Source organism: Talpa europaea (genome assembly GCF_964194135.1).
Source record: "Talpa europaea genome assembly, chromosome: 9".
Lineage (NCBI taxonomy): Eukaryota > Metazoa > Chordata > Mammalia > Eulipotyphla > Talpidae > Talpa > Talpa europaea.
In genome coordinates, this window is record NC_140076.1 from 55,032,241 (window position 1) to 55,048,909 (window position 16,669).

The 16,669-nt window shown below is 42.8% G+C and overlaps 1 protein-coding gene across 3 annotated transcripts in view; it reads left to right on the forward strand.

Moving 5' to 3' along the window:
- Positions 1 to 14,699: 14,699 nt before the first annotated feature.
- Positions 14,700 to 16,669, forward strand: part of WLS (Wnt ligand secretion mediator) — a gene marked incomplete at its 3' end in the record, with an annotated part of 134,142 nt that continues 132,172 nt past the window's right edge. For all 3 annotated transcript variants that reach the window (XM_084241597.1, XM_084241596.1, XM_084241598.1), the window contains exon 1: positions 14,700 to 14,888. In XM_084241597.1, coding sequence (XP_084097723.1) covers positions 14,783 to 14,888 — 106 coding nt within the window. In that variant the 5' untranslated portion in view covers positions 14,700 to 14,782. The remainder of the gene's footprint in view (positions 14,889 to 16,669) is intronic.

A 16,669-nucleotide genomic window follows, 5' to 3' on the forward strand; every position in this document is an offset into this window, starting at 1 on the left:
CGCAAAAATGGTTACAGCAACTGTATTAGAAATAGCCAAAAGTTGAGAGCAACTCAAATATATAAATTACAATATATTTACACATGAGATAAAGTAAAATACTTTGGTTGCAATAATGTTACAGGGCAGCCCCGATATTAAACAGGTTGCCTGACTGTGGGTCCTCACCCACGCGCTTAAAAGGACTTATTAATACTCCACTGCAGGCACACACAAAAGGTTAATAAAAGGTTTATTTACAGGGGAAGGGGAAATGAGGAAATTTACAACTCAGGGAGAAAAGAGAGAGATAAAGGCTTAAATGCGTCCTACCCGTTCTGGTGATCTGGAATCCCAATGGCACTCTGAGAGCTGGCCGCAAGCCAAGAGCTGTGAAGCCAAGAGAGCCCCCAAGACCCACGTGTCTGGTTTTATACCAACCCTGGCTGCTTAACTCCACCCTCAGGTCCCAGCAACCCTCCCTTTGGTGATGATGGGATTTGTCTTACCTAATGTCTTGATGGCTTTGGTCTGGAGTGGGGGTGGAGTCTACAAAGCCTGTATGGAATTAGCTCAGGACATCCTTTCCCCCTAACAATAACATGGATGTATCTGACTGTCATTTTTTGGGGGGGAAATGTCAGTAAAAAAGAATCAAAGACATATGAATTTCAAAAATAGGAAAAAGCAAATCAGTGGAAGTAAAGGTGAAAAGGGGTTAGCAGTGAATGATAGGATGATGAATTGACTGGGGGAGAGGAGAGCAGAGACTTTAGATAAGGGAAATATTCCATATCTTAATCTGAATGGCACTGTATATTATAGATACATTTACTGTGATTGAATTTTTAACATCCCCCCTTTCATATGTTAAAGTCTCAAAACTTAGTACCTCAGAACATAACTGTATATGAAGGTAAGATCTTTAAAGAGGTGATTAAGTTAAAAAGACAGCTAGGGAGGGGCCATAATCTAATGTAACTGATGGCCTTATAAGAAAATTATCAGACAAGGGTGAGGACAGAGCAAAGACTATGTGAAGGAACAAGAGGAGGCTTGTCTATAAACCATGAGAGAGGGGCCTACCTGGTGGCACAAGGGGTTAAGCATCAACACTATGAAGCTATCCGTAGCTACTGCAGCACAGGTTTGACCCCCAGCCAGGGAGCTACGCACATGGTGCAGCAGACCTCTCCTGTCTTGCCCACTGCTCCTCTCAGCAGTGTATTTCAGTAGATCTGCCTGTTCTGCTCCCCATTCTGTTTCTGTTGAATTCTCTCCCTCCCCACCCTGCCCCCTCACTTCTGGCCTATACCCCAGCTCTTGTATGCATAAATAAATAAATCTTAAAAAAATATCCATGAGAGAGAGGTTGCAGAAGAATCTTGCCCTATCAGCACCTTGGTGTTTTACTTCCAGCCTCCTGAACTCAGAGAAAACAAATTTCTATTGCATAAGCCAGGAGTCTGTGGTATTTTGTTATGACAACTCTAGCAAATACAGTATTCATTTGTAAAAAAAAATCCTGTAACATGTATGCATAGTTGACTGTATGCAAGTTTCAAATCAATCTCAAATTTATTTATTTATGTTTTATTATAAATTTTATTTTTATATTCCCCATACAATTGCAACCCCCTTATTTTGACCCCAATCCCTCCCCTCCCCCTCCCCATTCCCCATAGAGTGTCTCTGGTTCATAGTTGTTTGTTGATTTTGATTTTCACTTTCTTATAGTTATTCATTATCCTGGTCCCTTATTTAAGTTTTCTAGATTCCTGCTATGAGTGAGACCATCCAGTATTTTTCTTTTTCTTTCTGGCTTATTTCGCTGAGCATGATCCCTTCCAGCGCCAACCATGTTGCTGCAAATTGCATGTGTTTATCTTTTTTGAATGCTGAGTAATATTCCATGGTGTATATGTACCACATCTTCTCGATCCAGTCATCTATTTTTGGGCATTTGGGTTGTTTCCAAAGCTTAGCTATTGTAAACAGTGCTGCTATAAACATAGGGGTGCAGGTGTTCTTTGGAATTGATGTTTCTTTGTCCTTTGGGTAAATACCTAGGAGTGGAATTGCTGGATCATATGGTAGCTCTATGTTTAGTAGGTCCAAAAATCTCCACACAGCTCTCCACAGTGGTTGGACCAGTTTGCACTCCCACCAACAGCGCAGGAGAGTCCCTTTTTCTCCACACCCTCGCCAACATTTGTTGTTGCTAGTGTTTTTAATATGTGCCATTCTCACTGGTGTAAGATGGTATCTCATGGTAGTTTTGATTTGCATTTCCCTGATTTCAAGTGATGTTGAACATTTTTTCATATGCCTGTTGGCCATTTGCATTTCCTCTTCAGAGAAGTTTCTTTTTAGCTCTTCTGCCCATTTTCAATCTCAAATTTAAATAAATGATTCCTTCTGGAAAATTTACCAGCTTAACCTACCACATCCATCCTACCCCCATCACAGACCCCAAATTTTCTGTGTAACATCACTAGTTCTGATTGTCTTTTAACTCCACACTATCTCTTTCAGTTACAACATTTTAACCTATTTTTCCAAGAAATGGAGCATGGAGAGTGTGTGGAGTTAATGTGATGTTGTAATTTTAGATACTGCAGTGAGCTGTGAATTAGAGTTACATGCCTAGATCTACCAATAACTCTTTGAGCAAACCTGGATTTCCGCTTTCCTCTCCTTGTATTTCTGCTTTCCCATATGGAAAATGGGAATAATTATAATTGGCCAGACCTCCAAGGTTGTGAAGATTACTGAGATAGTATCTTAAAATTGTACAGAATTGATGCTATAAAAACACAGGGGAAGGTGTTATTATTCCCAGGCTGGTAATAAGCATGGTTTCAAATGATAGCTTGCAAAGATCTATAATCATAATGAGACCATCACTTCTCCACCCATGTTATGCCATAACATTATGTATCATAAAGATTATGAAGATATTGTTCCCTGATTTCAATCTTGTCCATTTATGTACCTTTTTGTCTACCTGGAAAATACCTATTCATCCTCTAAAGCTCATCTAGAATATCCTTTTTTCCTAGAGGTTATTTGAACTCCTTTTCCTCCTCCGATATAAAATAAGCCACTATCTCCTTACCCTGCCTTTCCAATGCCAGTGTATCCTTATGTGACAAGGTGACAACAATGACTACTACTGCTATTTGTACTGCTAACTATAGCTTCCCTTTATTTAGTGTTATCGGACTCCAGAAAGTGATCAAAATCCTAATATATAGTAAAACTTCAAATCTTGAAAGCAATCATTTGTATGAACTATGAAGAAAATGGGGCATAACTAGCTTGAATAAGTTTCCTAAGGTCACACAGGAAGCTAAGTAGCAAAGCCAGGCTTTGAACAAAATCTGTCAACTCTAGAGTCTGTTTTTTTAACCTGTCTGCAAGACTACCTTCATTGTACTCCATTTTTATGTTCGTCTCTTTTTTAGATTTTTATTTTCTCAAGAAAAGAAACATTCTCTGAATTATTTAGTATCTTGCATATAGAAGGTGCTCAATAAATGTTTACTGTATTGGTAGATGCTTGAAAGAATAGAGACCCTCACTCTTATACTACAAAGGCACCTGAAAGTTTGTGATAAGTGATGTGTTACACCTAAATTCCAAGGAATTCTGATATAAGGCTTTTAGAAGAGTCGATGCATACCCTTGAGATTAGTGTTCACATTCACATGGGGGGGGTAGTTTGAAATATTTTAAATTATGTATTTATGAATACAAGAACTGGAGTCAGGCCAGAGATGGAGGGAGGCGAGAGGATTCACCAGAGACAGAGTGGGGAACAGAACAGGCAGACTAACTGAAATACACTGCTGAGGGGAGCAGTGGGCAAGACAGGAGAGGTCTGCTGCACCATGTGGGTAGGCTCCCTGGCCGGTGGGGGATCGAACTTTGCTGCAGGGGCTGCGGATAGCTTTACAGTGCTGTGCTCAACCCCTTGTGCCACAGGGAGGTCTGTTATATATTTATATATTCTATCTGTCTACTCACTGAAATAGTGACTGTCACGTAGTATGATATGCTTGATGTTATGATGAGGCTATATTTCTTTATGATGTCTCGCACATAATATACTCAGTAAATACTAACTGTATTTACAAGGGAGAAGTTGAGGATGATTTCTAGGTTTCCACTGGGTCTCTAGATAGGCAGCCCTTTGAAATAGATAATACAAAAGGAGAAATACCACTGGATCATAGATTGGTGACACATCTTAGGGGTTAACTGACCTATTGCAATGAACATGTTGGAAGGAGAAAGGCCTGAGTCAGACTGTGATTTAGTAACAATGAACTACAAAGAAATGCCTTGGCGAGTCTGGGAACAACAGTAGTCTAAATTAGCTAGATCTTAGAATACTTGGTGAGATTTTGCTAAATATGGCTTTAAAAGGTATGCTTTATTTGTAGGCACAATGGCAAGAGAATGCAGAGTTATATTCAGAAAGGGAGGAAACAGTTTTGTGTTTCATAATGATCACGCTTTTGGAAACTGTGCAGACTGGATTATTTATAGAAAGAAACCAGAGATTTGAGACTTGATAGGGAAAGTCTTCAAGTTGGAGAGATGATGAGGGTCCTGATTTACAGAGAGGTAGGGAGGATGGAGAAGAGAACTAGCTCATTATATAAGGAGATAGAATACAGTCTGAATAACTGATTGGATATGTGAGTAACAAATCAAAGATGGCCTTGAGAGATATCATTTGGGTGACTAGTTGGAGAGTCGGGGCATTAACTGAGACAGGGAAGACATCTGGTTGGTTTGGAGGTGCATGTGGGTTTTCCGGGCAGAGACACGTAGGAAGCAGTTGACTCATGAGTCTCATAGTCAGTGAGGTCAGAGCTAAAGATATTGATTTGCCCACATACCCTATGAGAAGAGAAAAGGTGGCATAGAGAATGCTCATCAATACTAACATTTAGGGAGTGAGTAGAGGAAATGGCATAAGTGAAAGGGAGAGAAGGAGATGTTGGAGAAATAAAGAACCACGAGCATAAATTAATTGAAGTTGTGGAGACAGAAGAGATTTCATCAAAAGGAAGAGTGTTAAATTTCAGAGACATCAAATAGGATGAACATCAGAGAAGTCACTGGTGATCTGTCAGAGCGGAGTCAGTGAAATTTTGGGGGGTCTGAAATCTGATTGTCAGCAAAAAGTGAGAGAGGGAATAGGAAGTGGGGCTATAAAGGAAGCAAATGTGAGCTATTCTTTCAGAAGTTTGATTTACAATCAAAAAACCAGTGAAGATTAAAAATTAAGGAGAGTGCAGGGTTAAGGAAAGGATACTTTTCAGGATGGAAAAGACTTGTGTGTAAGATTGAGGATAGGTATGAAAGGAGATCATTGAACAAACAAGTCATACAAGGTGATGGAAGGTAATTAATAATATTTAGTCTTTCCAGAGTGTATATCACATGATAACTATTTTATTAAGTACTTTTCACATGCAGACTCACTTAATCCTTAGTCATAAGGGCTATTATATTGTTCTTAGTTTATGATGAAGAAAACCAAGAAAGAAACAACAAAAACCAAGGTACAGATAGTGCATAAATAGGCTTAGTAACTTCTGGAAGACCCAGAAGTTCAAATCTAGGCAATTTAGTTTGTTGATGAGGCTTTGGTGACTAATAGGTGTCAGAGCATAAATAAAGATGTATGTGTAAAAAGTAAAGGGGTCTGCTTTGCCCAAAAGTTGATTCATTGCTTCCTTGGAAACTAAGCATAGGAAAACATTTATCAGCTGGAGGTTGAAAGTATTTATATATGATGACACCTTTTCCCAATTTCCCCAGTAAAATAGAACATCTATTTTGAAAAAGAGAGGAAGTGACACAGGCGGCTTACTAGCAAAGACCTGGAAGAATCACTACAGATAAAAAGCCTGGGTTTTTATTAGAGTGAAATGACTTCCCAGTAAACATTTTTTTTTAAGATTTTATTTATTTTTATACAAGAACTGGGATATAGGCCAGATGGTGGGAGGGTGAGAGGATTCACCAGAGACAGAGTGGGGAACAGAACAGGCAGACTGACGAAATACACTGCTGAGGGGAGCAGTGGGTGAGATAGGAGAGGTCTGCTTCGCCATGTGGGATTCTCGCCAGCCGGCGGGGATCGAACCGGTGCTGCAGAGGCTGTGGACAACTTCACAGTGCGGCGCTCAACTTCCTACACCACCAGGGAGGCCCCTGAGTAAACATTTTCAAGAAAAAAAGGTCTGCATTTTAATCTATTGGAGTAGATATGACAAATGCCCTGTAACTGCAATGTCTGGTAGGATGTGTACAGGGGCAAAATAGATATAGCTATATGAGGGTTCACCAAGGGAGATGCTGTATGTGCTTATGAAGTTGGAGAGTCAAAAAGTATCTTAAAGGAAGTGTGGTACTTGACAGATAGTGTTTTAACAAGCAGAACCAGAGACTTAGTATTCCATTCTTTCCAACATTTAGCTGGACAGCTCTCTAAGAGTAAGGTTATTCAGGGGCCTCCCTGGTGGTGCAGGAGTTAAGTCTCAGTGCTATTAAGCTATCACCAGCCACTGCCATATGAGTTCAATAGTTCAATTCCCTCCTCCCTCGCTCCAGGAGCTAACTCAAATGGTACAGCAGACCTCTCCTATCTCACTATCTCACCTGCTGCTCCCCTCAGCAGTGTATTTCAGTAGATCCCCCCACTCTGTCTCTGGTGAATAGTCTCACCTCCCGCCCTCCCAGCCTACACCCCAGATCTTATATACAAAAATAAATATTAAAAAAAAAAACTTTTAAAAAAAGGAGTAAGTTTATTCAATGAGAGAGAATTGTCAACAAGGATTATAGGAAACTCTAGCTGAGGGGACCCTGGTATGACTGTAGAGAGAAGTGTCTCTGTAACATAACAGAATGGGAGGGTGGGGGCTGGCAGCATTGTACCTCAGTTTTCTAATTAAATAATGGTAGCCACTGCTAAAATTATCCTACTCATCTTTCTCTTCCAGTTCCTCCTTATGCTGCTAAGCTCTGTATACACTGAATATATTCAGTGCTCACCACAGCTTTTGTGAAGATGCCATCATCTCCATGTTACAGGTGACTTAGCAGAGGCTCTCAAAGATCAAGTTACTTGCCCAAAGTCCCAGAATTCTTCCCAGATCTAACACTGCTTCCCAAACATATAACAGCATCTGGCAAATAGAAAATACCCAATATTAGTAATGGATGATGATGATGATGATGATGATAACTAATGGATATGTGTCCAACAACATGTGGTACCTTGGAGATTTATCAAAATGTTTAGAGTGAACAGAATCCAAGGAACCCTTGTGGGAATGACTGAAGAGGAAAACATTTACCTTGATTAGCCAAAACATGGAACTCACTGTATTTCAAATATTTTGCGCAAATTATCCCACTTAATCTTCATAACATTCATATTTGGAGAGTGTGTTATTATCCCCATTTTTCAGGCGAAAGTACCAAATGACACAACAATTGGTTAAGGCGTACAACTAGTAAGTGGCAAAGTCAAGATTCAAACCCCAGGTAGTCTGGCTTCAAAGAACATGTCCTTTATACTACACTATATTTACCCTGTCTCTGACAGTGAAATGGAACCAGAATGTGGAGGACCTTGAGCACCCAGCAAGGAGAATGACCCCTGTCCATACCCTTTCTCATATCTGAGGTCTATTCCATACTTTGTATGCCAGTGACTCTTCAGGATTTACTGTCTCGGTTATCAAACCATTGTATCACCAAGACCTTCTTACATGCACCTGAGATCATAAGCTCTGTGAGAGCAAGAGCATATATGTTCATTTTGTATTTGTATCCTGGCACTTGATAACTGTAATATTGTCAACACATAACCATATGTGACGTAAAAGGAAGAAAACACAACCAAAATTTTCGGACTTCAGGTATCAGATTTCTTAGAAAAGAAAAACATAATTGATAATTTTTACCCTCAGGAACTGTTGAATTAAAATAAATAACATTGATAAATCAACTTGAAGCTGGTACAGAGGGTCTTCCACTGATATTGTGACAGCAAAATAATTAAACCAAAAATATTTTAGGAGCCAATTTGCAGATTAACTAAATCAAAGTTAATTTTGTATATTGTAAGTCTCTCACTAATGTGTATCCTTCAAGAATGACCTCAAAACACTTTGAAATTATGCTTAACAATTAACTCTCATGAGTCATTTGACTTGAAAATTGATCTTCAACTAGGAAAAGTGATAGGAGTAAATACTAGAAGAAAGAATTGCAAAGATTTAGGGCTTAATCAGAGGGAATTGCTACACTATATAGGGAATTTGATGTGAGAAATAGCAAGGTTCTAAGAAAGAAAACAGTTGAATGTCTGAACCAAGAGCAGCTAGAAAATCCCAAAACAATGCCTGCCTCAGGATTGGCAGGAAAAGAGGTTTCTGAATGCATGTCTCCTGAGGGCTCATGGGGAAAATAGGTGCAGGACACAGCAAGGACTTAATTTCTACAGCCTTGCGGGGCTTCTTTCTTTCACTGAGTTCAAAGGGCATAGCTGACATAAAAGAGGTAAGAACCAAGACTCCAAAGTAGGCTTTCTAAAGTAGGCTCCATGACTCCTTTGTTGGGTTCACTGCTCTTCCTCAGCTTCTATATCAGTTCCAGGCACTTGTGGGAGCTCAGTAAATATTTGGTGACTGAATGAATGAATGGTGAATTGCATCTACTTTAGAATCTCAAATCCACACTTTACTAGCAGTGTGGTCAAGAGAATGTTTCTTCTCTGAAGGGGTTTTCCTCTTATAAAATTATAAAAATAATACCTACTTCATAAGATTACTGTGTGGATTAATGGTGATATCATAGATAAAGCATTTAGCATAGTGCTTGGTACATAGGAAGAAATCAATATGTCCTTGTTGCTTTGTTATAATTATTGGCATTATTATTAGAGGCTAAAAACTGCATTTGGATCTGACATTTAGTGAATTATCTGGTGTCCTTTATTCCTGACTATTCCAGTTTCCTTTAACTAGTGAAAAGTAGAATTATTAGACATCTTAACTTTCATGTATTTTATCCTCATACAACCTTTATGTTCCCACATTACATATAGGTGCCTGAAGCTGTTTTTATTGGGAGTCCTTCATGATGAGCTGCTTAGTGATGTTCTGAGATAATTTACAATTAGCATGGGGTAAGGAAGGACTGGGCTTTGACCCAAGTCAGGGCCTATCCTCACCCAGATGTCTAGAGCTGAAGTGAAGTCTAAGCTCCTCTTCTGTGGGGGACCTTCTCCAACCCCTAGAAAGTCAGGGGCTGGAATGTGTTCTTTTAGCACTAATTCATTCAACAAAATTTCTTTGCCAAACCTATGCCACAGTGTTTAGTGTTACCATATATTGTAGGTACATTGTTCAGGGCAGGTGTGCCTTGGCCTGTCCAGACTCTCGTCTCATTGCTACTCTCCCTGGGGAGAAGCTGATGATAAGGCATTTGTGAGCATGACAAAGTACAGTGTGAGCTGGGGACAGAGAGTGGTAATGAAGATGGGGAGGGAGGGCAGTCAACTTAGATCCCTGAGTCTTATACTACTATGGAACTGACAAAGAGAAAAAGCCCTCTGTCAGACCAAGTAACCCAAATCATGGGATCGCAGAGGTTTAAATACTGGAAGCATTCTTGTTCTTTGCCACAGCCTCTTTCAAGTCTGGGAAATAACAGAGGCTGTCTGGCTACTCCAAGTTTTCAGCTGCCTCCAACCAGAGGCCTCTGGAAACCTATAAAGTTTCTTACCTGCCCTTCCAGGTTGTAATTTCAAAGAGGCAATTTCATAAGAGACAATAATTAAGAGTTTTATGTAGTTCTTTCCTTTCCTTTTGTTTTTTGTTTTTTGTTTGTTTTTTTCCTATCTGGCAACAGAAATCTCCTCCCTTACAACATACAAAATATTTGTTGATTGCTCACTTTATGTCAGACTCTGTGCTTAGACATTTTGTAACATTATTTGTGTTTTTTTGCTTACCATAACCCATAAGGCTGGTAATAACATGTTTTATTTTTCTTTTGAAATAAGAAAGATCAGTAATTTTCTCGGGTTTATTTACACAATAACTAAGACTTAATGCTGGGACTAACTAAACTAAATGTCTGAAATGTGCATGGAATGTAAAAGAAAAAGGTGAAAGGAGATCTGCATGGTGGGTACTGATGTGTACAAAGGGAGAGGTGGAGGGCATTTATTAAACAATTTCATCTAAAGATCATGTTGAAGTACCAGCCTCCAAGCCCTGAGTTCTGAATAGTTGCTGCTCAAGATTAGTATGTGAAAAGAGGTGCTACAAAAGGCCTTCCATTTACATATAAAACAAGACAATGGAGCTGATAAACAAAGAAGGGAAGGGTGGTTCTAATTTTTAACAATAGGCATTTAAAAGTAGCTCTGCCTATACCTGTATGTGTGTGTACATCTATATGTATGTATGTAATGAGTAAAAGTGACACTGATAAACAAAGAAGGGAATGGTGGTTCTAATTTTTAACAATAAGCATTTAAAAGAAGCTCTGCCTATACCTGTATGTGTGTGTACATCTATATGTATGTATGTAATGAGTAAAAGTGACACTGAATAATAAAGTGTGAACCCAAAATGCCTGCTCACATTCACAGACACGATGAGAAAATACCAACCACAGGGGAGCCACGGGCATGCCATTTATGGACAAAAGCTATTTATAAGAAAGAGAAGCCTCAGAGTGGGATTATTACTCTTGTTAGGTCACTCTGGGAAGTAAATTAGGTGTTTGAGGAGGTATATGCAATCCTTTTAGATCTCTACATTGCATTTACTGCAATGACAATAATGATATGCTATGCTTGACTTCCAATAGGGGCTTTTTCAGCTCCAGGAGTTGCCCTCCTCTGTGCAAGATGCTGTGCTAGAGACAAAGACTTAGGTCACACTCCCCTTGTTTTTAAGGAGCTTGCAAGTGAGGGTGATAATACAGCATATATATAAATATATGTGCAAAATACAACCCGGATAGGTATTTAGTTAGTAAATGCCATATGGGATTTGTGCCTGCACACAGGAGTTGCAATTAATCCACTTTCAGTTAGATGTTCATTTATTGATAACTCAGGATCCCTAACTTAAAGTCTAGTGAAATGGAATTGGTATGATCTGTTTCCGTTGCTTGACTTGAATTGCACCCTTAGATTAAACCGCTGTTTAATTGATAATAGGAACAGTGCTAGAATAGAATGCTGCTATTTAAAGTTCACTGAGTGTTGTTCAGAGTTTAATATTAGGTGTTGGGGCCTCCTGGGTAGCGCAAGGGCTTAAGCACCGCACTATGAAGCAATCTGCAGCCTATGAGTTTGATCCCCAGCTGGCCAGGGAGCAACCCATATGGCAAGGCAGACCTGCTCCCCTCAGCAGTGTATTTCAGTAGATCTGCCTGTTCTGCTCCCTACTCTGTCTCTGGTGAATCCTCTCACCCCCACGCCCTGCATCTCTGGCCTGTACCCCAGCTCTTCTATGCATAAATAAGTAAATCTTTAAAAAAATATATTAGGTGTTGGCCTTATTAGCAGCTTTGTCAAGTAAAGCTGGCACCCATACTGCTCCTGAAGTAAGCTTCAAAAAATGATTAAAACATGATATTTTAGAGCTGAGAAAAAAATCGATTAATGACCACTTTGACTAGTTTTTAACACAAGATTATTGTGTCTCTTAAGCATTCCTACATATAATAGTAATATCTTGCAAGAATACTGTGAAGTAGGTACTATTACTACTACCATTTTACAGGAGAGAAAACTGAGGCTCAGGGTGGGCAAGCAACTGTGTTGTCTTCCCTGATCACACAGCAGAGCTGGGATTTAGGCTCCCCCCAGATCTAGCCAACTCAAACATCCATGCTCCTTTCTACTGATCTATATTAGTCCCTTAGGAATAAGGATCCCGAGTCAGTCATCTTTAATATTTTTTTTTAAAATGGCAGAAATTGTAAGCATTTAAAAAAGCAATTCATGGTGATGAACAGTGCTGTCTTCCCCACACTCAGTTTGGCAGTATTGATAATCTCATGCAATTAACATTGAAACAATCTTTTTAAAAATTAAAATGGTCAAATGGTTCTAGAATAAATGCCATTTCAAATAGGGGATCACCTTGTTGGATAAACAGTGCTGTATTCCAAGCCTTTTATTTCCTGATGAGGACACAGGAACCTGAAATGTAAGGCCAGTTACTCTGAAGAGATGTATTTGGGAGTCAAGGGGAATGAGGTGTGTCGTAGCAGTTGATAGCAAAATTAGTTGAGAAGTTTGCTACTTTTAACAATTGAACCAGTTCAACTAGTCGAGAATTTCTTATGGAGTCACATCATTTCTGAAGTGCATGGGACACCATTTCTTTCTCCCTAAATAGTGAAATGCCATATCAAATGAAGAGTAAATCTTAGTGTGGAATCCTATCATCCTTACTTTAAAAATCCCTTGTTATTAAAAAAAATTCTAACCCAAAGGCATCATTATTATTCAAATGTGTGGAAGTTGGCAGCTTGCTGAGATGAGAACACACAAAGTGGTGTTAACTAACAGCAGAGGTGAGAAGGGCATTTTTTACTTCTTTTTATGAGGTCCCAGACCTACTACTGTCATGAAAAAACCAAAATGACGTCAGCATTTGAAAAGGTAAAGAAGGAAGACAAATTGCCCACACTGGCCTATCTATGTCTAGCTACGAGTCAGACTTCCCTGACCACTCCTTTTGACAACAATTCTGTCTCCCGCTTCCCATCTCTAACCTGGTGTTCTCAGAATAAAGGTCATTTATCACTGTTCAGTGAATTAAATTCCCATCTTCCCATCTCTGTGAATTTAATTGCTTAGAAAAGAAAGCCTGGAACTGGTTAAGCCTGGAACTGGTTAAGGGTATCGGTATATGATTGCTGGCTAAAGGGTTGAAGGAACGTATCAACAAAGAGCAACTATATCCCCAGAACTCTTAAGAACAGCTAGATTCCAAGAAGATGAGCTTTTATATCCATAAAGTTTGATACCTGTCCTTAAGGAGTGTCTATTCTAGTAGACTAGAAATGAACACCTTTATTAAGTGTAATCTGCATGGCAATTTCTGTAAGGTTATTCTGAGTTCAGGAACAGAGTAGAAGAGGAGTCAGGAACTGGGATAGTCTCTTGACATGAAGAGGGTGTATTTGGAGAAGAGGGGCAAAAAACCAGGTGTGTAAGGGCTGGTGGGTCATGGAAACCATGTGAGTAAGGAGACCTGGTGTGTGTGTGGGGGGGGGGGGGGCGGGGAGGTGTCCAAGCCTGGGTTCTGTTGGGCAATGAAAGTTATACTGACCAAGTGGGAAAACAGGCCAGGAATTTAGTCTTGGAAGAACAGGAAATCAGCTAAGAGTCCCAGCCTCCTGCCCCCCTGGAAGTTAAGTATAAATATAAATGTATCCTCACAAAGAGACAACAAACATTGTAACTTAATATGTGTACCATCTAAATCAAATAAGGTCTCTTTTAGGCCTTTGAAATGCAAGCTTGGGCTTCTTTCACATTCACTTATTTATCCATTCCACAGAAGGCTATGGAGGACCTACTAGAGCTAGAATTTTGTTAGGCATCACGGGGGGTACAGAGCTGACTAAAACTCGGTCCCTATCCTCCAGAAGTTTACAGATCAGTGGTGGAGACACATGTACAACTACAGGTCATCACCACAGGAGGTTAAAATGTAAACACGGAATGCAGGTACTCATTTCCTGGAGTTATTGCTTGGAAGTGGTGTGAAAGCAAATTAGAAAGGTTTTTCCACCGAGTAGATTTTCAAGTGAGGTGTAAAACTCCGACGGAGTCGAATATTTTTTTCTGCTCAGGCAAAGCCAGGGTCAAGACTCTTGCAACCCACGAGTGGGGGGGCATCAGGTGGTAATGAACGACCGTCTGATGTGGCTGGAGAACAGCGTTCCTCAAGGGGCGCAGAGTGGGGAGACTCAGCTGGGACTGTGTCCCACAGCCAAGGCAGGGACCAGGCAGAAGGAAGCCAACCGAGATTTTCCGCCGCATCTCTGCTTTGACCTCAGCATCTATTGGGTCCCTTAAAAAAAAAAAAAATCCTCTGCGCTTTCCTAAAGAGAGTTCCAGCAGTCGTCGGGGGTGGGTACCATTTCCGAAAGTCCACGCCTAAGTTACAGGTCTGCGAAGCTGTCTGCTGGGGCTTGAAATCTCGCACTTCGGGAACCAGAAAAGGAAACGTGTGAGAGGCGGGGTGGAGGGGACCCACTCCACAGCAGCCTCAGCCCCCCGCGACCCCAGCCCCCCGGCGGGACGGGCAGGCAGCCAGGCGGGGGGAGCGGGCGGCCAGCGCCCGGCGGAGCCCGGAGCCCCGCTCGGGCGGGCTGGGGGCAGAGGAAGAGACGGAGGGAGGGAGGGAGGAAACGCGAGAGGGAGGGAGAAAAGAAAGGGAGGGAGTCGGCGTCATGTGATCCGCTTCCCTGCTCCTTTAAGCGTCCACAGGCGGCGGAGCGGCCACAATCACAGCTCCGGGCATTGGGGGCGCCCGAGCCGGCGCAGCCGGGGGAATCCGCGCGGCGGTCTTCCGTGCTCGTCCCGTCCCCCCTGAGCTCCCGCACCCCTCAAGTTTCGTAGCGCCCAGCAAGGAGGAGCGGGAGCAGGCGCGCGAGAGGAGGGGGGAGCAAAAAAAAGCACACCCTAAAACATTTATTTCAAGGAGAAAAGGAAAAAGGGGGCGCAAAAATGGCTGGGGCAATTATAGAAAACATGAGCACCAAGAAGCTGTGCATTGTTGGTGGGATCCTTCTCGTGTTCCAAATCATCGCCTTTCTGGTGGGAGGCTTGATTGGTAAGTGCGAGAGCCGCAAACTTTTCCCCTTTTCGCTCTTTTCGGGCCCCTTCCCTCTTTGCCTCTCGGGCTACTTGTTACAGTATCACTGCCTTGCTTCTATGATCTAATTAGTCTGGCTATTGTGCTTAAGAAAGCAGAGCTCCATGGGGCTCCGTGGGGCACAATCCAGTCTAGTGGCTAAGAGAAAAGGAGGGGAAAAAGTTTTGGCCTAGTTTCAGTATCCACTTGAAAGGAAGGCGGGGGCCGGCGGGGGTGGGAATCCTAAGCATGGCGACGGGTCGCGCGAGGAAGCGCTGGCTCACAAAGTTGATTGCTGCTCGCCCACCACCCCCCACCTTAGTTTTTGTTTTTGTTTTTTTTTTTTTTCCCGCGTTCCCCCCTTTTCCTCTCGGTCGCCTTCCAATCAGCTCCCGAAGGGCAACGTAATCGACTTTATTAGGAACAACAGAAGACTCGGGGAACTGCGCCCGGCGCAAACCCCAAGCCCCGATGCGGGGCTGCGAGCCTTGCGCGGGTGGAGGCTTCTGGGCGTCCCGGCGAGGGGCTGAGAGTTGGCGTTTTGCGTCCCGATCTTCGCGCCCTGAGCTGCCCGGCCTAACCCTCACCGCACCCCTCGCCGCGGCGGCGCTCGGGGAGCCGCGGGCCGGGCGGCGGGATGGGGCGGAGCGCGGTGGGCGAAAGTCCTTGGCTGGCGCTGCGGGAAGTTGGAGAGGTCGGAGGGGAAAAGCGTATCCGAAAGGTGTTGCTCTTGGCCTCCTGCCCTCGCGCGAATCTCCCCTCCCCCACTACTTAGAGCCCCAAGAGCCGGTGACGCTGGAGCCCCTGGTCCTCCCCTGGCGCCTCGGAGAGGCTCCCCCGCCCCCAGTCCCCGCAGGTGACAGCTCCCCGGCGCCTCTCCCACCCACCCTCGGCCTGGGGTCTGGCCCTGCAAGACCACCCCGGGCGCGCGCTGCCCAGACCCTCCCCAGCCTGCTTCCGGGTTGCAGGATGGGCTCATGGACCAGCCACTCGGAAAAATGCCTTTCCCCTGTCTGTGTCTCCATCTCCTTCCACCCGCCCGCCTCTGCGCACACTCGCGTTCCCTTCCCCTTCGAGATCGAGGACATCCCGGCACAAACTTCAGCGCCAACTTTGCAACAGGCGCGGATGGAGGTTTGGCTTCTTTACTGTTTGCATTTGCAAAACTATGCCAGAGTGGAGAGTTCACAGGGGACTTTCTCCCGGTGCCCCTTTGCTAAGGGTCCACTAGGCGCGGGCGTCGTGGATGTGGAGAGCTGCACAGGCTTGGGCACCTCAAGTCCTGTGCGTGGCGTTATGCTGCCCAGATTTGAGTTTGAGGAGAACAAATTGAAGGGAATCTGGTTCTGTAAATGACTCTAACATCCAGGCTAATTGCTTTAAACAAAGGAGAATGCGTGATGCTTCACCAAGAGAAATTTCTGGTGCTTTTCTCTGTAGATGTGTCCAGAAAGCAGAAGAGGGTTCCGAGTTTTCCAAGATCCTATCCTCCAGCCTATATTTGAGACAAGCAGTTTAATACTTTCATTCCTAGAACCATCACTCCCCACCCCCACCCCCAAACACACACCACACATGGGTTTGCTGTTAAGCGCTCCACTTTGACTACTGCAATCTCCATGTTTCCCTGCATTGGATTTTTCAAGCCTCTTAATACATTCTCTGCTGGGAGCTGAAGGCAGCTTTCTCTGTGCCCTCACAGTGATTATGCAGCGGTTACAATTACACCTCTTGTCTCCCTTGATGAGCAGTTGCAGTTA